Source organism: Falco peregrinus, chromosome 8 (genome assembly GCF_023634155.1).
Source record: "Falco peregrinus isolate bFalPer1 chromosome 8, bFalPer1.pri, whole genome shotgun sequence".
Taxonomy (NCBI): domain Eukaryota; kingdom Metazoa; phylum Chordata; class Aves; order Falconiformes; family Falconidae; genus Falco; species Falco peregrinus.
In genome coordinates, this window is record NC_073728.1 from 32037758 (window position 1) to 32065460 (window position 27703).

General features: G+C 39.9%; 1 protein-coding gene across 2 annotated transcripts in view; it reads right to left on the minus strand.

Annotated features, from left to right (window-relative positions):
• MYLK (myosin light chain kinase) overlaps nucleotides 1-27703 on the minus strand; it is a 216412-nt gene that overhangs the window by 85694 nt on the left and 103015 nt on the right. The window contains exons 9-11 of one of the 2 annotated variants that reach the window (XM_013304740.3): nucleotides 25164-25367; nucleotides 23917-24051; nucleotides 18296-18448 (exon numbers count right to left, since the gene is read on the minus strand). In XM_013304740.3, coding sequence (XP_013160194.2) covers nucleotides 18296-18448; nucleotides 23917-24051; nucleotides 25164-25367 — 492 coding nt within the window. Of the gene's footprint in view, nucleotides 1-12151; nucleotides 12253-18295; nucleotides 18449-23916; nucleotides 24052-25163; nucleotides 25368-27703 lie in introns of those variants that run through there. The other variant, XM_027796454.2, reaches the window with a different exon arrangement.

Here is a 27703-nt window from a genome sequence, read left to right on the forward strand (position 1 = left end):
TCTGAGATTATCAACATAGTTCACAAAACAAACTAGGGTTGTTTTGATTTTGGGGTTTTTTTGAGGCTGTACAATGACATGATAAGCTCTGGAGTGAAATTAATCACTCTTAAAAATAAAATCTATCTGTGATAGATATGTAATTTCCAGTATCCACAGTGGTCTCCTCTGTCTTGGATTCACCGGCTATGAAGCAAGATCATTTAACTATGACCTATATGGTACACTAGACCAGGAAAGATATTTCTGCTCTAAGAACCTGAGCAAAGACACTTCTGAAACTAAAGTAGTGATCATGACCAAATATAACATGTCATAAATATTTATTGGTCACTTGGATACACTTTTTGTTTTGTTTAGCTGGAGTTCAGACCTCTTATGTCTTGCCTTTAAATTGCCAACCCTACTTTCGGTGCGCACATGAAAATAGCTTCATTTTGCTTATTCCTTCCTTAAAAATTTTCAAAGGTGTATCAAGATGATCCAAAACAATATTACAGCAACACAAAGTGCCAGGCTGGAAAAACCCATGATTCATAAAAGGATGGTGATTAGAAAAACTGAAACCACCTCACTGACCACGTCCACTGAACCTCTGGGAGGCAACAAGTTAAGCTTGTCCCAGGGTTATTTGAGCTCAATGTAAATTTGGAAGCCGCCTGGAGAGGATGTTTTTTCTCTACTCTAGCAAAGCTTTTTCTAGCCAAAATCTTGTCTCCCTGGCTTATGTCGTAGGTCTTTTCCTGGCACTGAGCAGTGAGACATTGATGCATGTGAAAATGGAAATATGGGACCTGACAGACCCACTCAGCCTGGTGTTACGGACTTACTACTCTGAGACGCCTGATTCACCATCAGGCCGCACTGATCAGCCTTAGTGCTTCCTACAGCACCTGCCTGTGACTAGTGCTGTACAGAAAATAGCCAATGAAAAATAGCCAAGAAAATGAAGTTGGGTCAAACCCATCTACAGTAATAAACTGCTGTAGTTCACCATATTCCTCTGGTTTGTACTGTTTACTTAGGGAAACAGCTTCAAACAACTGCTGTACTAAGCAATATCGGCACATGCTCCTTCACTACTCTAATGCCTTGCTGAAAATCACTTTGTGCTTCACACTTGAACAGACTTGGGAGGGAAAGCAGAAATCCATATAATGAGAAAGAGGAGGAAAAGAAGAAGAAGAGGAAAGGAGGAAAAGGAAAAAATAAGAAAGTAGTAAGACAGTAAAGAGGCACAGGAAAAAGGGGGACACAAGAGATGATGTCTCTGTTATCCCTTGTTTTGAAATAATTCATAACATCGCAAATTGAGAAGGCAGATATGCTACAAAAGGAGAGCAGGGAAAGGAAAATAAAAGTTGTGATTCTGGACCAGAGAAACAGACTTAAGGTATGATCAAAGAAGTCCAAGCCTTCAGAGAAGGACAGATAACAAAGAAAAGAGTGGAACCAGTTCGTATAAGAGAGTTAAAAGTGACAAGGAAACAAATTTGCTAGTAGTGGCTCTAACAGCAATTCTCCCAGAACAGACCAAGCTGCTTCCAGCAGAGCCCTGGTACAAACAGCATTAAGTACTAGCAGCACTCCACATCCCTCGCAAATGGCTCTTTGCTTTATTAGACTGGCATGCCTGTTCCATGTAGTCTAAATAAATGGATTTCTGTAATCAAGGAAGACAATACAGTATAACAGCCTCAGCTTATTAAAAAGGAATGGGTAAGCAACTACAGAAGGAATAGAGCACCATAATTTCCCAAAAGGAATTTTTCAGCAATGCTAACTTCTCCAAAATATGTGCTGCAGAAATGAAAGTTTCATGTACTAGAATAAAACCACCTTCTTGCAGAGAGCTTCATAAACATTAAAAGGAGGGAAGGAAATAATTAATGGTAATTGCATATATGAATCACAAACCCAACAAGATTACAAAAAAGTTAGGTATTAGTTTCTGAAGTTATCTTAGGCAGAGGCATCTGGCACTGGTGAACAGACCTACTGATATGAGTGATAGTAGAAGCTTTATTGGGGTTGCAGGCCTCTACCCCTAGAAGAATGTGCCGCAGGATTAAAGGATGGAGAACAATTACCATTGCTACTGATCAGTGCTCCCTATTTGTAAGTGGAGCTGTCAAATTGAAATGAAGGGGTCCAGAACCTGCCTCACACAAGTCACAAGAATAGCATTTACACTAAATTTAGGCACTCCATATGTTTATGCTGATCTCTTATACAGACCAGTTCTGTGCTTAAACATAAAATTATGATGATAAGTATCAAAACCCAGAAGTCTACAGTATATGAGTAGTCAAAAAATTAAATGGTACAGCTTCAACAGTGCAAGAAAAGTTACTGGAGAGAGGACAGAATTATTTCATTAGGAGAAACAATGTCATCACACAGAGGAACATTAAGATGGGTTATTAAGTCTGAAATATTGAAAACTTGAGCATTACTCCAGAGACAGAAACAAAGCCGGCTTTATATATCAACAATATATATATCATAACTTTCTGAAGACATTTCTATCCTTGTAAACCTATCACATACTAACGGACACACACTTTGATTTAGTCCTTGAAATATCACCTGATTTCACAATACCTATTACAAAGCAGGAGTAAAAATGCCTCCCTTTCTATTGCTGATGATCTTTGGACCACAGGGGCAGCGAAGGCCTTTCTTTACTACAGATATGAAATCTGTTGTATATAAGAGCTGAAAAATTAGAAGCTATCACAGCTAAGGCAACCAGTATTCCTTTCCAAATGTGCAGCATCCAGGATATAGTAAATCTATAGCTAAATAAACTGACTCCATGGCAACCTGAACAGGCTTTCTTCAAAACACAAGCCTTCTCCCCTACTTTTATTTTTTTTTTTAACAGGGATCTCTAATCTTATGCTACTGTTGTTCAGTAGTATATGTTGATCAGTAACATATGTTTATTGTACCAACAGCTTAAGCAGAACATCACAAAAACTGTCAAATGTTCCTTGACTTGGAGGCAACAATTAAAAAGGCTTAAGTTCTAATCCATAAATGCTATTTGTTCATTAAGAAGTCATAGGGATTAATTTCATGGAACATTTCTTCCTTTAATTAAAATTTGATACTGTGAAATTCTAGACTTAGAAAAAAATTAAACTGACCTACTGACAGCTTCAGCTTCTTGCAGATGTTTTACACAAGACAACACAGCCAGTCTAAAACTACATCATTTACTTTTATTCAGTCTTACTCTAAAGTCATTGCATTTTCTCTGAAGGGACCGATACAGTCATGCAGAGGCCAAATTGCAAAGCCTGAATGTTAACTATTTTCAAATTTTTCTGAAGACTGCAAATGCTTTTAGTTGTTTATTTATTACATAGCACTATGCATAACTCAGTGCTCTTCTGATGAAGGCTTTAATGTTTCAGAATTTTACCATGAGATAGCAGCACTGTACATTTTCACAGCTTATTTTAATATACCTAAGGGCTTCTTCAATTTTAGCCTTTACTGCTCTTGTCTGGAAAAACAGCAGTTGATTTGGTTGTGGAGGGTACTTGGGAAAAGAAGGGATGCTGCTCGTTCAGGATCAAGCAAATAACTACTGTTCCTATTTAGGGTGAAAATATATTGTGTGATTTTACTTCCTTTTGGAAATGCTCGGCTAATTATTTTTCCAGGAAAGTAGTACAAGGAAAACCATACACAAAACCCCAGGCACTGCTAGCAAAAAGTAGCTTCAGAAAGCATAACAACCGTAGAAGTTCACATGCCCTGGCCAAAGCTAAGTGCTAGCTAGTCTCATACATACGGAACAAAATCTGTGACTTGCACCAGCAAAGCAGAGGGCAAGGAGATAAGAAAAAAGGACAAAAATAAGCAAGCTGCATGCAATGGAAGGCCAGTATTAGGGCTAGCTTCCCCTAATTCCCACAAAGCCCCTTTCGCCACATGAACTCTGCTGGGGTTCAAAATTCACATGCTGTTCAGGGACAGCCAGCTTCAGCGTCCAAAGCAGGGGAAGGAAGAGAAAGAAGAAAGCATTGGTACAGCTCGCAGCTCAGGTACAGCAAGTCACTATGCTTCCCACTGAACAAGCTCTTTCGTAACACCGCAGGGCATTTTTGCTGCCAAAACTACATACAATAAAAATATGGCACATCTGGAACCAGAAAGGAAATCTGGAACCTAAGGAAAATCTAGTTTGACATTAGCATAAGGGCATGATTTTGTTATATATCTACACATCCTCAAGCTTTAATCAACTGGATGTGAAAAATGGGAGATCTGATCTCTTCCTGTTATGTTAATACGCTTTAATCGCCTATAGCCATTTAACACCCCCCTCACCACTCTTACTTCTTACTACATTCAAGTAGGTGTAGGTTCACCTCTAAGAATGAGAAGAAATATAAGAGTTAAAAAATAGGAGTACTGCCATAGTGACTAAAAGAATTCTACTCCAGGAAGTTAATTTTCTCCCGACCTTTCCTTTCCCTAATCAACTTCTGCTGCTGCAGTGAGTTCTTCCCAGGTGTACCATGTCAAAGCAATTCAGGAGGAGTATCAGGAAGCACTGCATAGGAGTGGGCTTGATAAAACACAGGTACATTTCAGTAACTTGTTTTCAGACCATGCAAATAGTTTATTTTATAGTAGCTTATAAAAGCTGCCACAATTTTTAAAGTTGGTTTCATGCACATCAAATCACGCAAGTTAATACAGAAGACAGTATGATTTTCTCAAAGGCTGCTTATAGAGCACTGAATTCTTAAAGCACTCACAAGATTATGAGATCAAGAAATTTAACAATTTTTGCACAGAGATGTGGTCTGGCATAATAAATAAACCCTGCTGGGGTATTCTCTGGTGAGCAGTGATCTCTTCCTCATTTCAACAGGTTTTTGATAAGGTGTTAACGCAGGGTGATAGATTTAAAAGTCCACGACAATGATCCCACTTGTATAGTTCCTATGGGTTTTGCCTTTCTTCAGGCTTTAGTATTCACGAATGTTGGGAACCAGCAAGATTCAGCGCACAGCTCAGTGGGAAACACAGCCTGGGAGACCAGAAATAGTAACCAAAGCATTTAAAGGGTACCTTATATACCCACATATGTTTTCTACAAAGCAAAAGTAATAAAGGCTTTTCCCACAGCATTGCCTTACCCCTAAGGGTTCATTTTTTTTATTAGACATTCCAATAAGCATCCAAATCTACGTTTAAAAAAAACCACTGAGTGCATTAAATTCACAGAGATTATAAGAATTAAAACTTTTCCAGTTTCTTACAAAAATACAGATTCTCAGCCTGTTTGGGAATGGGAAAAGAGATTTATTGCCTCTGATACAAAACTATTTCTATTAATCTCTTATTCTGTTTACCTGGGTTTGCATAATAATAAGTTAATCTATCTTCAGTGACTATTAACTTGTATTAATAGAAATTTAAGATGATAAAGAATGATTTCCTATTATTTGACTTTTCTCAATCCAGGATTTAAAGAGTTCTTACATAAATTTAACCTCCACATATCTGCAGACTGGAAGTTATTGCAAGAGGAGTCTTACTGTTAGCTGTGGGCCTAAGCCAAAATACACTTGAATTTTTTAAAACCTAGACCTGGATCAGAATTTGGTGCTTGAACACAACTGTAAACATCTTTATATCAATAAGAAATGGTGAGTTATTGTGTTGAAGGTGTATATGTAAAAGCGGACAATTCATGCTGCACAGAACAGTTAACCTACTACAAATCAATTATACAGTACACGTGCCAGTTTAACTGCAAGTATGCAACCAACTACTTACTTTCTAAGGCAAAAGATACAGGTAAATCTATACACTTGGAGAGAAGCTAAATACAAATCAATAACTGCACTGTGGCATTTCCATTCCCATATTTGCTGTTGAAACTGGAGTGAAGAAAATGCAGATTAGGATGCAAACTTTAAGAAGGTTTCCAAAGACCGGACCTGGGTTTTAACTGTTTTCACTACAGGCTAGGTAACATTTTATGGACATCATCATCTATTCTAGTGAATTTTCTTGTTCCTTTGCCTACCCAGATGTACTGAAGACTTCTTTTTAATGTGAGCTGCAGAATGCTGACATCTCCTGTTGAAGTATCATGCTCAACAGTGCACAGAATCACACAATAACTGAGTTTGTAAAGAACCTCTGGAGATCGTCTCATCCAGCCCCCGTCTCAAACAGGGTCAGCTGCAGCCCTGCACATATACACCTGCAGCGCAGTTAACAGCTGCACAAGATCAGGGTTACAACTGGTTACAGTTCAAGGACATGAGAGTAGAGAGCTTGCTGCCTTATGTTCAGAACGCTGCAAACAACTTGCACTGTTTACTCTTATAAGAGTTTTAATTATACTTGAGGAATCTGTTTGCCAGAATCATGTGGGTAACTGCCAAATAATGCCTAGTCTGGGCCGTGCGAAAGGACTGCCTCAGCAACGTTTACCATTTATGGTGTTTAAGTATCATTTTGGCTCAGAGGCTAATAAGTCAACTGAGCTGAGGAGAATGCTTAACTCAAAAAGCTCTCTGTGTGAGCAAGCTCAGAGAGAGAAGCAGCAGATTTCACTGAAATCTCTCAAAGCAAGACTCAGGTTCACACACACATCTTGAAAAGTTTCACCTCTCCAAATATTTTCAATGTTAATAAATGCGGCTGTTACCAGATCTCACATTAACAATACTATCAACTCAAAAATAACAGATTTTATAGGACAGAAAATTGGTATTAGGACACTCATCTCATCTGTCTATCTTCCCGTAAAGTATTTTTCTGTCTCAAGCCTGAAGTGATATGGTCAAAATATTTTCTGCAAGTTTTCCAAGGGTTCCAAACTTGATTTATACTGGCATTAAAAAACAAGAGACCTCTATGTTCTTGAGACATAAAGAGACATTCATGTTTTACTAAAGATCTCAGGTTAGTATGCCAGTTTGCAAATTTAGTTCATGAGAACAAGACGTTTAATAACCTAGCAGTGTTCTTTACACACCTACCTCTCATCATTTATTCTTGCAGTTACAATCTGGTTTTGTAAATGGAAGGCAAGATTTAAATATCCTTGGGAGATGCTTTCGCTGAAGAGTTGGGCCAAGTTATAGTCTGGATGCTCTGCCTTGCGTTACACAAAAACTGTTAACCCAAGATTGACAATGCCCTAAGCCTACACTAGTCAAGGTGGCTAGGGATATACAAAGGAGGCTGAGTTCCACTTTATTCAGTCTGGCAATCTATTTATTTTACTAGTCTTCCAGCCCTAACCTACAGCTCCAGGTACACTCCTTCTTCCCAGAGTCTTTCCCTCTGTATGGGCTATCACCAGGTCATCAACATTTTAACCTCTGTTTTGTCTACTCGGTTTGTTCCGCAACCCACAGCATTTGAAAGAGATGCCACCCCAGAAATCCCACTATCAAAAGACTGATTACATCCATAATAATTATGATTTTGGAGAAACAGTCAAAATAGAAGAGAATAGACTATTTCAATTGGAAGGGACCTACAACAATCACCTAGTCCAGCTGCCTGACCACTTCAGGGCTGACCAGAAGTTAACGCACGTTGTTAAGGGCATTGCCCAAACACCTCTTAAACACCGACAGGCTTGGGGCATCGACCACCCCTCTGGGAAGCCTGTTCCTGTGTTTGATCACTCTTTCAGTATAGAAATGCTTCCTAATGTCCGGTCTAAACCTCACCTATGCAGCTTTAAACCATTCCCATGCTTCCTGTCAATGGATCCCAGGAAGAAGAGCTCACCATCTCCCTCTTCACCTCCCCTCCTCAGGAAAAATCTCAATTTGGAGTGCAAGGGACAGAGATACAGAGGAGCCAGATGGGTTCAGGGCAGATAACTTTGCAGCCAGCAGACCAAATTCCTCAGTGACAGTCTCACTGGAAGTGTTCGCAGCAAAGTGATGTTTGCTTTTGCCTTCAGAAATGTCTGCTTTATTAATAACTAACCCTTTTTACATCAAGTAATTGCTCTTTCGTCACTGCCACAGACAGTAACTCCATGGAAGGCCTGAGTGTTTATACCTATCGAATGCATTTATAAGGCATCTCGGCTGGTCCACTGCTAACAAATTCCCCAGAAGATACCTATCTAAGACGGAGAACTGGAGAAAAGGTGCTTCACATATGCTAGATCCAGCCAGGTTAGCTCTGCAGTGAAAATGTGCATACTGCTGAGGCAGAAGTTCACCCTCACATGTGCAGTCTCAATTTTTTGTATGGCTTCCCAGAAGAATTTAACTTAATTGTACTTTCATGATGTACAGAGATACCACTTCCATTAGAAAGAAAAAAAAAACCGGGCTGTGCATGAGATGAAATGCAGTGTAAGGACAATAGGAACAGGCAATCACATAATTGACAAGTACCCCCGAGGATGTCACTGATATGAAGAGTTACAGCCCCTTCAGCCCTTCCCTCCTCTGGCAAATAAGTTACCTGTAGTAATATCAAAATAGTTCTGTTCACTCTCTTGAGTAAGTAATCAAAAGGTTACCATACTAAGAATGCTTTTAAGGAATCTCTCAAATAAGACCAGTAAGACCCAGCTTGAGACCAAGGAAGCACTGAAGTTAGACTAATATAAGGGGAGGGAAGGAAAAAATACATCAACATTGTATTTCTGGGTCAAAGTTGGTATCAGGAGCTCATTCTAGAGCAAGGCTTGTTTGGCATTTTAGTCCAGAAAAGGTAAGGTTGTTCTAGTATGGCATTGTTTGATGAATTTATATTAAAAATACGTTGTACTAAGACATTACACTGGGGAAAACAAAACAAAACCAAACCCAAACAACCAACAACAACAACAAAAAAGGGAAAGTCTGTGTATGTGGACTGGCAGTCAAAGCTTGACTAACATGAAGCTGCATGTAAACACCTCCAGTAGTATACAGCTGTACAAATTTCCTGCCTTCTGTTCCTTTCCCCTGCTGCAAATGAACGACCTGCTCGTTAGGACTCACACTATACCTGTCATAAGACACTTGACATCTCTGTATTGTTCCAGCATGTGGAAGAGAAACCTTATTCTTCTAAAAGTGAGGTATCTTTGCTTGACAAAATTAGATATGAAGAAGTGCTGCAGCAGGTGTTAGAGTGGTCTATCTGCCTAGTTAGATATATTTTCTGTTCCAAATATTCATACCACAAATTCTGTTACGTGGACATTTTTGCCTTTTAGGGCAAGAGAGCTGCATAGACTTGCAGAACTAGTAAGTACAAGGGAGGACCTGCTAAATTTCAGCATGGGGGCCTTGTGTGTGTTTTTTCAGCTTTGTTTTCATTTTGGTTGGTCATACTAACCCAGGGACTCCATGCTGCAACGCAGTTATATGCTTGAGCAACATGCTGTTAAATTTGTAAGACTAAACTGAGGAAACAAACCTTTAAGAACTTGCCATCCTTACTTGGCTATGTATACACCAGCTTATGTATTTAAAACTTTAGATTTTTTAGTCACCTAACTCAAAGACAGATGCTTCCCTTAGGCCAGCCCATTTCTTCATTACTTAGACCTTCCTTTTCTACAATCCTCCTTCTCCTCCTGCATATGCTATTCATAAAGCAAATCTTTATTCATCACCTTTAAAGCTCTTCTTTTTCTGATGGTGCTGAATATCCCTAACTTAGACACTCACAACTCTTCTCCATGGTCCTCCCATTTCCCTATACTTTTGATAATGGTAGTCACAAAAAAATGTATACAGAGAAGAAACACGCACATCACCCTGCTCTCAAATCAATCCCTTCAGCTCAATGAGTCCTTTGATTAAAAGCCATTTTAAATTTTATTTTTTTTTGTGAGACCCTGACATCCTCTGCTTTTCTGTAAGTACTGGCCATGTACCTGTGCTTATGCAAAAACCTTTCTTTAAGTGAAACTTCCATAAGATATTTGCACTGGAGCATATATATGTTTGTGTACATGTTTTACATCATCTGGTAATGCAAGGTACTCAACAGGCTTCTAAATAGCCAACATGTCTGTTCCCAAATTTGAGAGAGATTAATAGAAAAGGACAAAACTCATACCAACAAAAGTGTTAATTAACTTTTTTTAAAAAAAATTGAAAAAAGTAAACAGAAAAGTAAACACAGATATATCCTTAGAGTCTGTCTTGCTGCCTCTATAATTTCAATTCTAACATTGGGAAACCAACTTGCTTAAAGACCTATTTCACCTTTTGATTTGTAGTTTAAAGGCAAACATCAGTCCTACAGGTACTCTTCCACTTGCGACTCTCACCCTGCCTAAATTTGAAGCACTTAGATATGAAAAGCTCAAATGGTAGAACAGGTCACTTCTAGCACTTAGCCATTTTACTAGTGTTGTGGTTTTAATTGTTACATAACCATTCTACAAACTAAATTTCTTTTTGGTGGCTACTCCATCTAATGTACCGTGACTGATGGTACAGAAGTCGTTAAAATATGCATTTGTTCTTTGTCATTTTTTCAGCAATGTTTGCACAACAGGATGGTGTTTTGATAAATTCAAGTTAATCTAGTAGTCATGGAAAGGAAGCTTGGCAAAGCTAGGCTGGAATTCAATTCATAGATGTAACGTAAGCTGGGTGAATTCATAACCACATGAGAAAAGCAGGAAAAAGGCCAGAAAATGAATGCAGACAGAAATGATGCTTATTGTCAGAAACCAAGTCAATTTTCCTCCAGAAAAACACATGCTACATCAAACTCTCAGATGCTTTGGGACTGATTTTCAGTGATTACTTCTGACAAAGGCTCCTTCCTAACCTACAACTTGCCTAACTCAAATCTACCTGCACAATGGTAATTTCTGGAGAGTTTTATAAATGTAGCTAATCCTACAAGAAAGTCTGATGGCTGACTGTGTGAGTTCCCAATAGCTAATCCACATCAGCTTAGAAACATTATTTGGGGTAACATTATGCCCATGTTTTCAGAATTACTTAGGCATCTGCTCAGTTAACAGGTTTTGTATGTATTTCGATGACTTCCACTTTTCATCTGGAACTTAAAGCATTATAGAAGTTGGCAATCCAAGATGTGACAGTCTGCCCCTTGGCCAATGCAAGGCCATTCCCAAGACTGTTACAACAACCATCTGTTTTCTGTCATTGTGCTACATAATAGCTTCATGTTCACAGCATTTGATCACTTCACAGTTGAGAAGAGAATCAGATGTAGGGGGGGGATTTTTTTTCATCTTTTTTTTTTTTTAATTAAACATTTTTTGTCAGCATCTCATCTTTGGTTTTTGTTTATAAGAAATATTAATGCAGTTCCTGTCATTTAACTTCTGCTTACTCTGCAAGCAGTTATCCCTCATTTGCATCCAAATTTGGTTCCCCTTTTACTGGAAATGAATTATAACAAGAAGCTGTCTTTCGGGAACATTGTTTATATTGATGGCACAAATCCTGTATCATTGAAAACTTCTACACATTTTGCTTTTGTCCTTCATTTTTGGTCTTTGGCTGGAATTGTGTTTCACATTTGGTTCTGAGGTGCTGAGAGAAGGCAATTTTTTTTTAAAAAAAGAAGCTTAGTCTTCCAAGGATTACAGCTGTTAGTGGCCTGTACAGAGTGCTGGACTGAGAACTTTGGGACACTCTTGAAAACACTGCAAGAGTTTCTTTGATGCTCATGACAGCTTACCTCTGACCTTTCAATACAGCAACAAACCCCCCTTCCTTTCTCTTAGAGCTCTGAAACCAATTCTTACATAACCAAGTCGTTCCCCCAGGCTACTGGTCTGGAATGCCTTTTGGACATTTAACAAGACTAAACTTGCATAATTTGGAAAGTCTTCTATAGCCCTTTATATTTATATTACGCTTGAAATACAGCAAAATGCTTTCAAATAAATAGTGACTTTGAAAAGCTGTCACAAATATTTCATCACTGTAGGCAAGTAAGACATCATACTTTGTTTACTTTAGGCAGAAAGATATATCTCAGAGAAACAAAGCTGTAGCCTCTCAATTAGGTCTTCAAAGAGAGGCTGCTTATTGCAATGATAAACTTCTTTAAAACATTAGTGTCTAAGAGAGGTCATTCTGACATAGAAAGAAAAACAACCCGTGACCTAAAGATAGCATCTCTCATGACTGGAAGAAAAGATTCCTACCTGAAAGGCTTTCTTCCACCTGGTTATATTTTATGGTCTCACTCACACCAGATGGAAGAGTGACAGGAACAAAACAAACTGGTTTTCCAGAAAGCATCTCCCCTCACTGCTCTTACAAACTGGTTACAGCAGGAACTCTGACAGGCTTTCAGGTGACTCTAATCTGCTTGTCCAACAATCAATGAATGACTACAGTAATCGGATTGTAAGGGCTACAGACTTCCCAACATAGACACTTATGCTGGGGAGGCTGCACTGAAAAAAAAAAAAAAAGAAAGTGTGAACAGAATGTGGTAGGGGGGAAGGGGGATCAGATATGAAGTCAGGAAATTGCACTGTGGGCAAGGAGGGAGAAATGAGCTCAAGAGCCAATGAGCAGGAGCAGCATTATTTGCTGAGTAGTGTTTGCTCACCAAGGGAGGCAGTATTAAGCCTCTATTCAAAAAAGCAGTGTGCAGAAGTGGTGTGGGGTGGCTGCAGAGCATCAGAGCCCACAAAAGTACCCTGGCTGAAAGCCTATGCTGCTGCTGTCACTATCTACACACTTCATGCCCTCCCTGATGTCAGTCAGTGACACTGCTGCCTAGTGGGAGGAGGCTGGAGAACTCTCAAGGAGCCTGAAATGGGTCAGATATTTTGTTTGTCATCTACTACAGAACTGTAAGAGAGAAAGACATTCTCTTGGGAGTCCGCCCTCATGTAACAAGCACTCCAGCTTGATACCATACCTAGAGAAACCTGAAAAAATCATTTAACTGCCTTTCTCACATGCAGAGTCTGTTTGCAAAAGAACAAAACCTTCCTACACACAGTATTAATTTGGTTTGGCACAATAGATTGAGTCCACCATATGGTCCATCCTTACTCCTGTTCTCCTTCCAGCCTGTAATCTTGTGTAGTACACCCGGGTATTAGCATGAATGTCAGGTGGTTAAATATCCCTTTGACACATCTTTTCTACAGGTGGATCTGACCTATAACACCTTCTCAGCAATTAGCTAACTGGCAGAGACAACCGTGTATCAAAAGGCCAATCTTAGGTATGAGGCAGACGTGAAGAACTGTTACTAGGCCTAGAAGCGGGCCTTACCTTCCAGCTATACTAGTTATTACCACTAGTTGTCTTGCCTACGTACTCTGATTGTCACAGCCACTGCAAGACACTAACACTGGCGCACTATATAGGTACATCCAGGGTCAATTAATTTCTCACCTCAGTTTCCTATTCATAAAAATCTCATTAAAATGTTCAGCCACACTGATAAAAACCTGATTAATATTAATATTCCACTTCAGTATCTACAATGACCATCAGTATATAATCACTGCATATTTCAGGTGACCTGAGTGTACCCTGCATAGCCCTGTTAAGGAGCTGTTTGTTGTTTGCGTTCTTGTAAATGGGATGTCCGGTGTATTTAAAAAATGGCTTGTATACTTATTTTCGTATCACAAAACAATATGAAAACTGTAATATTAAATGGGAACACCAACCCAATTGCCTAGCTTGCATATATAATTACAGAAACAACTCAATCATGCACATATTACTTAAAAACTTTTTTTAAAAATTCTACATTGGCCCCAAAGCTTTCCTGATTTTCCTACGTATAGAAAATGATGCATAAGTTCAAAAGAAAAAGATTCTAGTATTTGCAGAGCAGCAAACATTTCATTTCAGGAATGTTTATCATTGAATGTTTGGGTAACCTGGACCGTCTTTTTCATCCCTCAGGTTTTCTTGTATTAGACTAATTAATCTAGCATTTTATCCAATGCACCCCACTCACTGGAAAATTTGGTTAGAAAAAGTTCTCATGGTGAAAACATTTGTTAGGCTTGTTCTTTAAAGAAGTGCTGCTCGTTGTCTGTAGTTCATCTCTACCTGTATTTCAGCTGTAAAAAAACACTGTCACAGGGAAGACAGCTGTCAGGATTCAATTTAGTCTACTTAGCCTTTTACAAGGCCAAAATTAGCTTCACCTTGATTAACTTACTTTCTCCACAGACTACCTAATGGATCTATTCCAATTTACTCAGCCTTCAGATCACTTAAATGATCTGGAGATGTTATTTTCTTGTCTTAAATATGCAGAAGACTGAGAAGTTTGAATTTTTTAAGACCATTGCATTTCTTATGCCCCATCCATATGAAGCGTGGGACTTTTCCAACACAGTGCCAAAAGCCTCCTACAAACAGCTTCAGAAAAACCTTCAGTGTTTTTACACACAAAACCAAGGGAGGACTGAGGTTGCTCAGTGCTAGGCAGAATTTATCCTGCTTAATAATAACGAAGCAAAAGACAACCATAAATGAATCTGAGACTGATGACTTAGAAGGAATGCTATGCCACAAAAAACTTAGCTAGTTATCCAAGGCCCAGCACAAAGCATGCTGAAAGCATCCTCCCCTCACCTTGTGTTTAACAGGACTTGGAGCAGTAGTCCTTTATAGGGCAAAGGGACTTTAAAATGTTGTTTCCTACAATAACTGCACAAAAGGAAATTTTCTTTGACAAAAACAAAGCAACAGATCTTGTAAAGGGCAAAGAATGCACAAAAGATCATCAGAAAACATAATATGTGGCCAGATAATACCTGTAACCTACTAGCAGGTTTAAGTATTATCTTGTGTTAGAATTCAGACATGAGGATTATGTTGTAGTTGTTTTTTTTTTCCTTTCAAAGTTTGTCACTGATTATCCATGCTGCCAGTATGGGACTTTTCTGAGTTATCTGTGAGATTGATTTAATTTAGATGGTGGAACTTTTTGCTTTTGAAAATAAAACTGAGTTTTACTGTTAAGACAGACAATTCTTTGGCCAAGGCCAATTGTATGAGGTTCAACAAGGTGCAGTGCCGGGTCCTGCACGTGGGTCAGAACCACCCCAAGCAGCTCTACGGGCTGGGGGCAGAGCGGCTGGAAAGCTGCTTGGCAGGAAAGGACCTGAGGGTGCTGGTCGACAGCCGGCTGAACGTGAGCCAGCAGCGTGCCCAGGTCCAAGAAGGCCAACAGCGTCCTGGCTTGTATCTGAAACAGTGTGGCCAGCAGGGCCAGGGCAGTGACTGTCCCCCTGTACTGGGCACTGGTGAGGCCCCACCTCGAATCCTGGGTTCAGTTTTGGCCCCTCGCTACAACAGGGACATGGAGGTGCTGGAGTGTGTCCAGAGATGGGCAACGGAGCTGGGGAAGGGTCTGGAGCACAAGTCTTGTGAGGAGCAGCTGAGGGAACTGGGGCAGTTTAGCCTGGACAAAAGGAGTGTGAGGGAGGACCTTAATGCTCTCTACAACTACCTGAAAGAAGGTTGTAGGCAGGTGGGGGACAGTCTCTTTTCCCAAATAAAAGGCAATAGGACAAGAGGAAATGGACTTAAGTTGTGCCAGGGGAGGTTTAGATTGGAGATTAAGAAAAAATTTCTTCCCTGAAAGGGCAGTCAAGCATTGGAAGGCTGCCCAGGGATGTAGTGGAATCACAACTCCTGGAAGTGTTAAAAAAAACACAGATGTGGTGCTTAGGGACACAGTTTAGTGGTGGACTTGGCAGCCCTGGGCTAACTGTTGGACTTGATGATCTTAAGGGTCTTTTTCAACCTAAATAATTCTGATTCACTCCAGGTAAAGTTTCCCCAATGACCACAGTAGATATGCCCCTCCATGAGACCCTTGCTGCATTAGAACTGCAAAGTCAAAAATGGCAATATGAAGTGAAATTTAGACCCAGATAGACTTAAGAGATGTGTCCAAGGAGCACAGAAGCAAGTTAAAGAAAAGAGGAATTCTGACATTGGCCTGATACTGATGCTATGCCAAGAACATCAATTCCTTCTTAGATTAAATACAAATTACTTTTCACATACAAAAGGAAAATATTTCTCTAGCAATGAATGAACAAACTGAGAACTGCATGAAACCTGAAATCATGAAGATAAAAAGGAACTGGAGAGAGATGGGTTACAATTCAGAAACAGTTTTATCAATGTTTGGTCAGGAGAGGATTTTTGAAGTTTTTTCTCTTTCTGCACGTACAGTGATTTCCTGCTGTAATCTGTCTGTAAAAGCTGAGCATTTAGAGAAGCCTCAGCAGCAGCGTTCAGAGTCTCAGGGAACTCTAATGCCAGTAAGCATTTGCTAGAGGATCTGATGGAAAAAATATATGAACAGATAAGAGATTTGGAAATCGCGATTTTAAATTTGGTACTATTTTCAGTAGGCAAATCCACATTGATCTAAGTCTTGAGGAAAGTTACTATAATCCTTATGGCAACAAGAACATAATGAGTTTTAGGGAGGAAGGGAAGGGGACAGCTAAAGCTGAAAAAGTATTGAACACATGGCTTTACAGGCTGTCACGGGTGTCCTTAGTTCTGCTCTTTTTCTTGCACCCACACTCCATGACTCCCAGAAAATAGAATGGGATGCAAAAGGGAGGAACAAATTCCCCCTAATAGTGGCAATGTAGCATTCTAGCCCCAGACTAGCTAAAGTACAGGAGTAATCCAACTCATGCAACAGCCTGAAATAGCTCAGCAGAGCACACAAGCCTAGGGGAAGGCTAGCTCACTATTGTTCCCACGTTAACATTGTATGTCAACCCTAAAATAATTCAGAAATGGTTAGTTAGTAAGAAAGGGGCTGTCTTTTTGGCTTCTCTGTCCCACTGAAGAATCAGCAAGTCCCATGTCAAAGACAGCTCCCTTGAGGTGGAGCACTCTTGATTGCCCCTTAGCTAATGCAGATAAAATGTTTCAGAGAAATTATAAATGACAGCTTTGAGAACAGATTAATTTCAGGCTCATTTTAAATCAGTGTTTTCCTACTTTATGCCTTTTTTTTGGGAGCGGGAGGGAAGGGAAGGAATGACTGCATTTCCAATTTGGTAATCAAGAAATTAACTCATAGGTTTACCAGAATTACTTTGTTTTCATTTTAAGCTTGTCTAGAGTTTTAAGCAGATTCATGCAGACAGAATAGGGGCATGCATATCACTGAAGTGCTGTAGACAAACACCACAGAACATTGGCAAACAAACACAAATCATGCGATCCCAGGGATCAGGGTACATTTCCCACCAAGCTGTGTGTATGAATTTGGAGCAGGTATTATTTGGTCATAGACAAATGGACTAGTCCCCTCGGCAACTGTCACTCAACAGTCCGTTGGACAGGCAGTGCCAAACTATCATAACTTCAGGAAAAAATAATTTGCAGATGAAAAATACCAAATACAGGCTTGATTGTAGGGGGAGGGGGAGTCTGAGGGAGAGAGACTTTTATCTCCATAACATGGAACACCTGTATAAACTGATTCCAGGTGAAATTTTAAGAATAATGACAATAATACTGATTGATATGACCTCACTGTTCAATTTACCCATGGAATTCTATCACCTCTTGTCTTCACTGCCATCTCTGGTCTTTTAAACTGTGTTTGTTCAGATCCTGATGCAGAATTATGGCTTTCATGGACAAATCAGCTGTCTCAAATCAGCACTGAGGGTATCAAATTAGTGATATTTGCAAAGAGGGTGCTCTCAGATTTCAGAGACAACAGATCACCTCAATTGCTTACTGCAACATTCTTCTGGTACTTTCACTGTCAACATTATGCTTATTTAGAGATATACTGATCCTAATTAGCTGATACATATACCTCTTCAGAATTATCTCTAATAAATCCTGGTAGCAAAACAAGAATATTGGCATTCGCTATCATAATTGCAGTCCCTGGCACTGGTCGCTGTGCTCTGCCTTTCAAGAGAAAGGGGTAGCATCTGCCTACTCACCACAATGCACTCTGCCTGGTGGGTGATACTGGTGGTACTGACCTTATTTTTCTTTCAGCAGCGACAGTCCTTTCCTACACTGGTACACCTCTTCCAAAACAGCCTCTCTGCTCTGTACCACACTAAGCCCTTCTTGCTAAGGTCACAGCATTACTACTTTTTCCTGAAACATGCATATTACCTTACATTTCATAGTCCTTAAGCACTTAAGTTGCACCCACCTCTAAAGGAGAGAAAAGGTACCCAGCTTAGAAAAAACACAGAACCCACTTACAACCACCTCTCTTAAGGATTCAAGGTTTTTTAGAAAAGATTACAGCTGATATCCTTGCAGTCGTTACAGCAGGTCGAGATATTCACCTTTGACTGTGACTTGAGCACTGCAAGATGCCTGTCCTGTGTTGTTTTCAGCCAGACAGGTATAAATGCCATCATCTTCTGGTAGGGCATCTTGGACAGTCAGTTTTGCAACTCCATCTTCAAAAGTGGAATGGGCATACTGAATTGGCTGGTCTGTAGACAGAAAGGAAGAGAATTGTCTTAATACATCGGCCACAAGTTTCAAAAGCAATTCCTGATTTCAGTGAAATATGGATGCCTAACACCAGCCAGTATATTAAAGTGCAGAGCCAAATCCTGCTCTCTAGCGCATGGCCCCTGCTCTCTAGTGACTACAAACAGCAGCATCCCCAGCACAAGCAGAATATGGTTGTCAGACAAATCTTGTCATTAGGTTCACTGGGTGCTATCTTGAGTAGCAGTGAGAGAAAGAAGGTTTATCTTTGTATTTTGAGTAGATTCTCTTTCAGGTGGGTAAGAAAAGAAATGTCTTCTGTGTATGCTTCAGACATTGTCTCCATCTTGTACTTTGCCTAAAACTAGATATTAGTGTTATTGTCTAGATGTGCAAAACCTGTTGGGCATGGAGAAGCACTTGAAGTCCTCCATCAAGTACTTTGTAGTGGAAGACATTCCAAGAGAGACAGCAAAATCTATGATGGAGCCAAGAGGCTGATTTACACAGGCAGTCAACCTATACTACGGTATGCATAGTCTGGTAACAGAGGTACAGTCTGATCTATGGTGACATGACTATTAAAGAAGAACTATTATTTTAAGAAACTGATTCCTTGAATTGGTTTGGAACATGCTTAAATGTTAGTGTAGACTGGTTAAAGTTGCCTTGCCATTGTTTCAGGAACTGTCATCAATCTCAGCCTTACTTTCTGAAATGCTGCTGCATTCTGTTTTCCCAGTATTAAATAGTTTCCACTACTGACTCATCATTGGTTGCTTTCCCAGTGTATGCAATGCTGAAGAGGGCCTGATATCTGTGCATAAACATCATGCTGGAAAAGGAAATTGGGGTCATCTGAGAGGAGAAGGTGAAAATGCAGAGAAATTGTGCAGAACTAAATCGAAGATATCTGTCACTTGGGAAATCATGGTCAAAAGGAAAGATCAAAATTTATTTCATTGCCAAAATTACTTTAAAAGATTACGACAAAGGCTCTGGGGTTTCTAAGAACCAGCTCTGCACTACGAACAGGATAAATTAAACGATGGAACAGATTTTTCTCTCATCTCTGATTTTCAACACTAACAAAATCAGAAGGCAGTCATTATCTATGCACCATCTATCTGCATATGTAATTTCACTCTGAAATACAAACACGTGCCAAAATCAGCATGATCCAATAATTACATGTATTATAAAATGTGGTGGTTGATCCTGTTTTTCTTTTTTTTCTTATAAGTCATCTGTTTGTTAAGTTAACAAATTTTCTATTGTATGAAAAATGGGTGAACATTTAATCAACTGCCCAGAAGACTCCAATTTCAGAATAAATTCTCTCCACCATCTTCACAGGTCATATATTCTTATTACTTGTTCCTTTGAGCTCCCTTTCACTCAGTTACACATAGACTGTTGTAACTATTAGGTGCAATCACATATTTTTTGCATGTGGGAATAACATTGCATTCAAATATGTACACGTACAGCTGAAAACCCAAGCAGACAAAGCTTTCTGTAAGAGGACATGGCACACTGGACTGCCTTCCTGGTCTGAGTGTAGAATATCTAATCTAACAGGGATCCTGTCTAGGATTCTGACATTGAAACTATTAATGATGCTTAATGGTGCTATGATGATAACTATATCAGAAATACACTCAAGATAAAAGCTGCATCATCAAAAACAGAACAATGCTTTTTTATTTCTGTTGTAAATAAGCAAATGAATAGGGTAAGTGTTCTGTGTGGAAAAAGAAAATGCGCTCTCCTTCACCATGTCATCAACTTTTTTTCAGGCCATCCTCTTTTTCACTCCAGGCCCCAACAAAACTGTGACAATTTTTTAGCTCTGTTCACAAAGTAGTGCATTAATTTACAGAACAACCTTTTCATCAGACCCCAGAAAACAAAACTATATCAGCCCTGAGGAATAATGAGCAACAAGATTCTAAGTTATGTCCATTGTACTTATATTTTGATCTAATAAAAACAACTCTCCCAGTAGTGAAATGTTCCCTTCTCCAGAGGCAGAACAGTCAAATTTCCATGACAGCTTGGCAGCAGGAACAATAACAAAAAATACCTTCCTTCTGGCATGTTATGCCAGAAGAAAGGAAAGTTTACCCTGGCCCATGTATTAAAAGCGTTCTGGAGAGATCAGACAGCTATCCTAAAACCAAATGCTGCTCAAAGAATTGTGATGCTAAAGTCATGGTCATCCTGTTCTTACATTCAGCAGGAAGAGCTTCAATTCAACTCGGGGAAAAAAACCCACATGGAAAGCATCATGAAAAGGAAGATATTTAAAATACAGTCATATAGACCTTATTCCTGCAATTTAAAAAGAAGTTACCAATAAAGTATTTAAAGAAGCTAAAGTAAATTGGAGTTACATACTGAAGTATTGTCACAGAGAGCACATGTGAGAAGTTATTTGTAAGGCTTTGGTGAGACCTGAACTAAAACACAAGAAGTTTACTTTCAGGGAATTTACCAGTAAATCTGTGCAAATTCAGAAAGAAACTTAAAATAAGGGGCAGAGTGAGAGCAACAGGACAAAAGAACCATCTTGAAGAAGTTGGAAAAATGCTTTAAATCATTAAAATAGGGATAAAATCTAAGAAAGAAACTGAAGATGGTAGAGCTGCAGGGAAGAGTAAGAGCTCAAGTAAGAACTACCTGACTGAACTGTGGATTTTATCTGTGCAGTGTCTATGAATATGGAAGGACAACATCCTCACAGATGTTAAGAAGTAATTACAAACAATGCATAGCATACATCACATATTTTTTGTCTTGGTTGACCTGAAAGAGAAGTCAATCTATATAATGACTTGGAAAATGTTTTATATTTGTGTTTAGTCACAGTGGGTAAAAATGCTCAGTATCTAAAATGGTACTTGTATGTAACATTGTACAGGAAGTTATTGCAAGTCTTTTAGTTCTAAGGTGGTGTGGATACCTTGGAGATTGTGGGAAGGCAGACTGGACAGCATACAGGTGGTTCAGTATCAAGAGCTGGCCAGCCTAGGAGAGACTTCTGCTTTTTTTCTATTTTTTGTTTGTTTCTCAAAGCAGCCTTCTGTTCATGTTTCTGATGATTTGAAAGCTTGGTCTTTACATTCATTATTTCACTGAAATATGCATACTTTTCTTACTATTTCTTTCAAAAATTAATTCTAGTTTGCTATCATTCTCATGCTTAGAAGACAATTTGCATTTGATATTTTCTTGTGAACTTCACACATCTTGCCCCATGTGATTTTTTTTTCTATGGAGTTCTGAAAAAGTGCACAGACTCAAGGCTTTTTCTGCTCTTCACACTACCCCAACAACGAGTAGGATGAGGGGGCACAAGAAGCTGGGAGGGGACAGAGCCAGGACAGCCGACCCCAATGGACCAAAGGGATAGTCCATACCATAAGATGTACGGACTCAGCATATAAAACTGGGGGAAGAAGAAGGAAGGGAGAGACACTTGGAGTGATGGTGTTTGTCTTCCCAAGTAACCGTTATGCATGATGGAGCCCTGCTTTACTGGAGATGGCTGGTCACCTGCCTCCCAATGGCATTCATTTGCTTGTGTGCACAGCTTTTGCTTTACCTATGAAACTGTCTTTAACCCAACCCACGAGTTTTCTCACTTTCACCCTTCCAATCCTCTCTCCCATCCCACAGGAGGGGAGGGGGGCAAGTGACTGTGTGGTGCTTAGTTGCTGGCTGGGGTTAAACCATGACATGCTTGGATGCAATATAAACATGGTTATACCTGAACAAGGGGAGTCTCATTTGAGATTAGTGACAAGAAAGGTCAAATCAGAACAAACATCCTGAAAAAGGCATGGAGGCACAATGCATACTGGAGGCCTACAGAAATATGTTGTTTATTGATCTCTAGGTTGTATTTTTCAGGAGACAACAGTTTTCTGGTTAGCAAAACAGAACATGGTTACATCAATGGAGAAGCTGTGTCTATGCCCAATGAACTGTAACACAAAGTAATCTGAAACAGGAAGATGCTCTGTATGTGGAAGACAACTGTGCATAACTACATTATTCAATGACTAAGGGAAACCTTCATGAGCAGGGGGTACCCTTGGAACATGAAGATGAAATTACACCCTATGCATCAGAGTTGCTCCTCCTGTGCTGCAAGACACAATTCTTACACAGCAAAACAGTGATTCTAATCACATCTGCAAAGGAGGAACTGCAGAGTAGCCTTCAGACAGAGAAACAACTTATTTCCAGCAGAAGAGTGTCAGAGCCTTTACTCACATGTTTCATGTAGTAAATAAGGCAGTGGCCTTTCTGTTCTAGACATGGAGCTACTGGGAAGGGAAACAGACTGGGCTGTGGGAACATACCAATCTCAAGGGCATGGTTCATTTGTCCTGCCACCTTTTTCAATTAACCCATTTACTCTGAACAGCTAAAGAGAAACAGAGATCATATGCAAACAATTAATTTTAAAAACAATTCTGGAGGAAATATCTTTGTGGCAAAGTATGCTGTTCTTTGTCTTTAAGTCACACACACATACACACAGATAGCCTGGGAGAGTCTGCAAAAAAATCAGTTGCCCTTCAGGAGTAATAGAGGTGATCAACATTTAAGCTGAATAAATGTCTAGTGTTTAATAGATATGACTCTAAATGGAAAGAGACCTTAGACAAAGCATGTAGTCTCTGGATCTCTATAATAATTTGGAATCTAAGCAAAACACTGATGTTTGGGCCCAATATTAAGAGAGGACTGTAAGGGAAACGTGCATGTTCAGTTGTGTAATTAGGGCAGGGTTAATTATACAGTCTGATAAAAGAGAAAAATATTTTACTTATCCTCTTTTTTTAGTCAGCTTTGGGCAAGAATTAGAATCTCAAGGAACATATTTCTAGTAACGAAGCAAGCAGAAAAGCTGGATTTTAAGATCTTCAGGACATAGCTGCTAATACCAATTATGACCTGTTTGGCTGATGAAAGGATGGAATTGGGCATCGTTTTCCTTCCTACCGTAAAGAGTGATATACTGCACTTATTTTGCTTAGAACTTATTATGCCTGCAAGATCATGATGGCAACCCGTTATTCTCAGAGCAGAGGCTAGTGCCAAAGGAGTGGGGGTAGCACAGGGTTCAGCACACAGTAGCAACACAGCCTTTGCTGCAGCGTGGTGAAAAGCTGAGTGTAACAAAAAAACCCCAAAACCAGCTGCGTACAAGCTTGTCACCAGAGCCCCCTGCTGGACATACGGGAGAACTGCAGTAAGAGAAAAAATGCCCAAGAAAGCAACCCTTCGTGCGTGTTACTTGTATGCACACTGATTTTCTTCAAATATTCCAGTGGGTTGTATGACGGTGATTCAGAGTGCTTTGTGCAGTATTCACAGCCTTGCTACGGGTGGCATTCGAGGCTGCGGATGGAAACGTGTGCAAACATGTATTGCAGACCAGGGGGGTCCTTACCATTGAGGAGCCAGGTGATCTGAGGCACAGGTACGCCTGCTACACAGCACTGCAGCACGAAGTCTTGCCCTTCACTCACAGTGCATCCTTTCAAGACACTGGAAAAGCATGGAGCAATCTCTTGGACTTTAGGCCCTTCAAAACCAAAATGAAAACAGTTCATTTAACCCAAATTGACAAAATTATCTTTAGCAATTACTGACTTTTTCTAGGTATGCTTAGGAGACATGGCTGAGCTAACCATAGTGAAATGTTTTACTGGGGAATAGAAATAATTTTGAGCGATGGACTGGTATGAAGAAAGGAATGGTTCCCCTATAAACTACATGGCATGCATTGCCAGCCCTCAAGCTGTATCTTAGGTGGTGGCTTTTTATGCCAGAATCCACTATTTGCAGCCAGGCACTAGAAGTGCACACAACATGTTACCAGAGAGCTCAGCACAAATAGGAAGGGTAATCATTCTCTCTTCTTGTCTGTCTTCTAGTCCCTGTCCCAGATTTCCCCTGGCTGGCAGTGAAACAGAGTGACTTAAGGATGCAGTTTACAGGTCTCTCATGAGACAGAAAGAGAGGATCTTGGGTATCCTGGTTTAACCTCAGGCACAGCAAATAGAGTAATGTTGCATAAACATGATCATACCTCCAGGAAAAAGCCTAAAACCAGGTGAAAAGATTAGAATTGAGGACAGGATTTGCTAAGAAGCCAACAAATCTTTCAACCAGACTAGCAAGACAGTGCCTTCAAGCTCAAAATAATTTGTCGTTGGGAGAGGTACTTGAATTTATCAGAACACAATTCTCATTCCTTTCCCTTTTCTTCTTATTCGCTTTACTGCACAGGATTGGTTTGTGCTTGCAAAACATTTCAGATACGCTGTGTTCTATAGAAATGCTAAACAACTCCAAAGAAACGAAACGTAACAACAATAAAATCTTTGGCAACCTGCATTAAATACAAGCATTAATAGAAAACCTCAGTGGAGAACAGGTCTCCTGTGTATAAAACATTCAATGATATGGCTTTAGCTATACAAACAACAAAAACAAAAGGTCACAATGGAATCTGATGCAAAATGTGGCTTGCCAGCCATCCCACAGCACCTTATTCACAGAGCTAGGAATCAGAATTAGCCTGCATTGACAAGTTGTAATATAAATTTTGTAGCCACCACCTTCTGAAAGCTTAGAAAACCCCAGCCACAGTTTTCAAAGTGCTGCTCAGTGGGCTCACAAGAGCTTACTTACTTCTGACAGTTAACAACCAGCTGGTGGAAGTCTGACCTTTCGGGTTGAAAGCTGCACAGCTATAAGATCCACTGTGCCCCAAGCAGGCTTTCTTTAACCATAGGCAATGAATCCCATCTTCTTCAAATATTCGGACATCTTCTCCAGCTTTAATTGGTTCACCCTCTTTGAACCACTCCACATCTGGTTTTGGTTTCCCTGAAACTGGACAACGAGGTATTTGAATTTTCATGAACAGGTATTTCCCTTAGTGTAATTCCATTATTTGCTTTAGTATAAAATAGGTATTATTTACACACACATAATTATATAAACCTTAATGAGCAATTAATACACAAAACTATCTTCAAAAAGACAGTTTGATATTTCTGATCTTCCAAAACCTCTTGGCCAGTCTATCTTTTAAAATAACTTGAAAAACCCCAAGCACTTCTATCTGAACATTGTTTCTCTAAAAAATACAGACAAAATGGATGTGATGAGATATTAGAGGAGGAAGGAAGAAATGTCTCCCCAGTCCTTCCTACCCTGCTAGACTGGTTTCCCAGAGCACCTAGCAGACCTTTGCAATCCACGGTACCTACCGCTAAGGTTGTTTATTCTGGGACTGTTCAGCTGGGAGAAGAGAAGGCTTGAGGGTGATCTCATCAATGTATATAAATATCTGAAGGGAGGGTGTAAAGAAGATGGAGCCAGGCTCTTTCCAGTGCTGTCCAGTGATAGGACCAGAGGCAATGAGCACAAACTGAAACACAGGAGGTTCTCTCTAAACGTACATACTTCTTCACTGTGAGGGTTACTAATTACTGGCACAGATTGCCCAGAGAGGTTGTGGAGCCTCCCTCCCTGGAGATATTCAAAAGCCACCTTGACATAGCTCTGAACAACCTGCTGTAGGTGATGCTGCATGAGCAGGAGTGCTGAACCAGATGACCTCCAAAGGTCCCTTACAACCTCAAGCATTCTGTCATTCTGGGTATTTTTTTTCCAGACTAGGGTCCAGATGTAGGCAAAGCAAGCAGCTTCCTAGGACAGTAAACTTTCAGGGAGCAGAAGCAAAACAACTGTGGCTTCACTGCCTGCTTTGCCAGTGTCAGAGCTCTAGAGAACCAGATTTGGCTCCTAGTAATGCTGAAGGAGGTCTGGACTTCATAGGGCAGTTGCTGTGATGAGCAAAGCGGAGAGGTTAGGAAAGAATGCCACAAAAAGTCTCCCATCCCATCCTTCACTTATTACAGCAAACAAGGCTTCCACCTTGCTGATGTTCCTTCCCAGCTCTACCCATTTCACTACAGCAAGAGTGCTCATGCCTGGAAGAAGTTACAGACGGTAAAAGAAGGCAGGAATATCCACAACAAAGAGATATGATATACTGCAGGAAAGGCTTCTGAATGGAGAAAATAGAAGGATAGGGGAGTGACTTATTAAGAAGAGGAACCCTAAGCTAGGAGCAGGATTTCACCTGATATAAATGACTATAAATAGGAAAACAAGGAATTCCTTGGGTTTTGGGGGGAGGGAAGGCAGTCCCTAAATCCAGCTACAAATCCATAAAAAAAATTTGGAAGGGGGCAGGTTACCATTACACCCACAAATGGGGCAGAAAACTGAATGCCTGTTGCATACATCAGAAAGCAGGAAATGTCCTTTTTCTGTTAATTTTCTCCACTAGAATCTAGAAGTTATTATTCAGAAAAGATTCTATTTCCTGTTCAGCAGAGAAGGAGCATATTGGAATCCACAGACAATTAGTGCAGAACAGTGGAGGTGGGAGAACCTCCAAAAGCTGGGGATCAAAACCAAACAAGCCCTGAAGTGTCAAAGAACCTGGATGCTTCGTAGCAACTGTACAGACCCAGAAGCATTGCTGATCTGACAGCCTGGCAATCAGAAGCCTCCTTCAGGGTGTAATAACATTTCCATTGTCCATTGCAACCAGGAGGCAGAGAGAGCCTGTGAAAGCAACCTTGGTCACCCTTTGCAGAGAGCATTCTAGGGAAAGTTTCTCAGATCACTTATTAAAGTGCACTAGGGACATTCCACTGTACATTCCCTACAGATGCCTTGCCTTTGCAGACAAGAGTTTGTGCCTTGGGTGCAAAGCCAAACAAAAATGTATTTCAATAAGAACTGAATGATCTCCTTGGTTTCTGTACAGTAGGGACTATACTTCCCTACCAAACCGGATCATGAATTAGTTAAACTTTGCAAAGTGATTGAGAAGCTCTGATGAAAAGTAATCCATGTTCTTAGTACTCATATACCTAAAAAGTAAACTATTCAAAAGATGTCAGGATCTTTGGAGTATTTTCTCCTCACCTTACTGTGTGGGCTTGTGAGATAAATTGTATTCTTTACTCACAATGCAAGAACTATCAAGAAATGAAATAAATAACCATGGTTTTGTTGTGATTTTTTTTTCCTCCAGAGACATAAAAACCAATTTCTCTTTCACTCATGGGAACACTTGGAAGTGTGAATGTTATTTAAAAAAATAGCAGAAAAACGCTTCAAAATTATTGTCTACTGAAATTCTAATT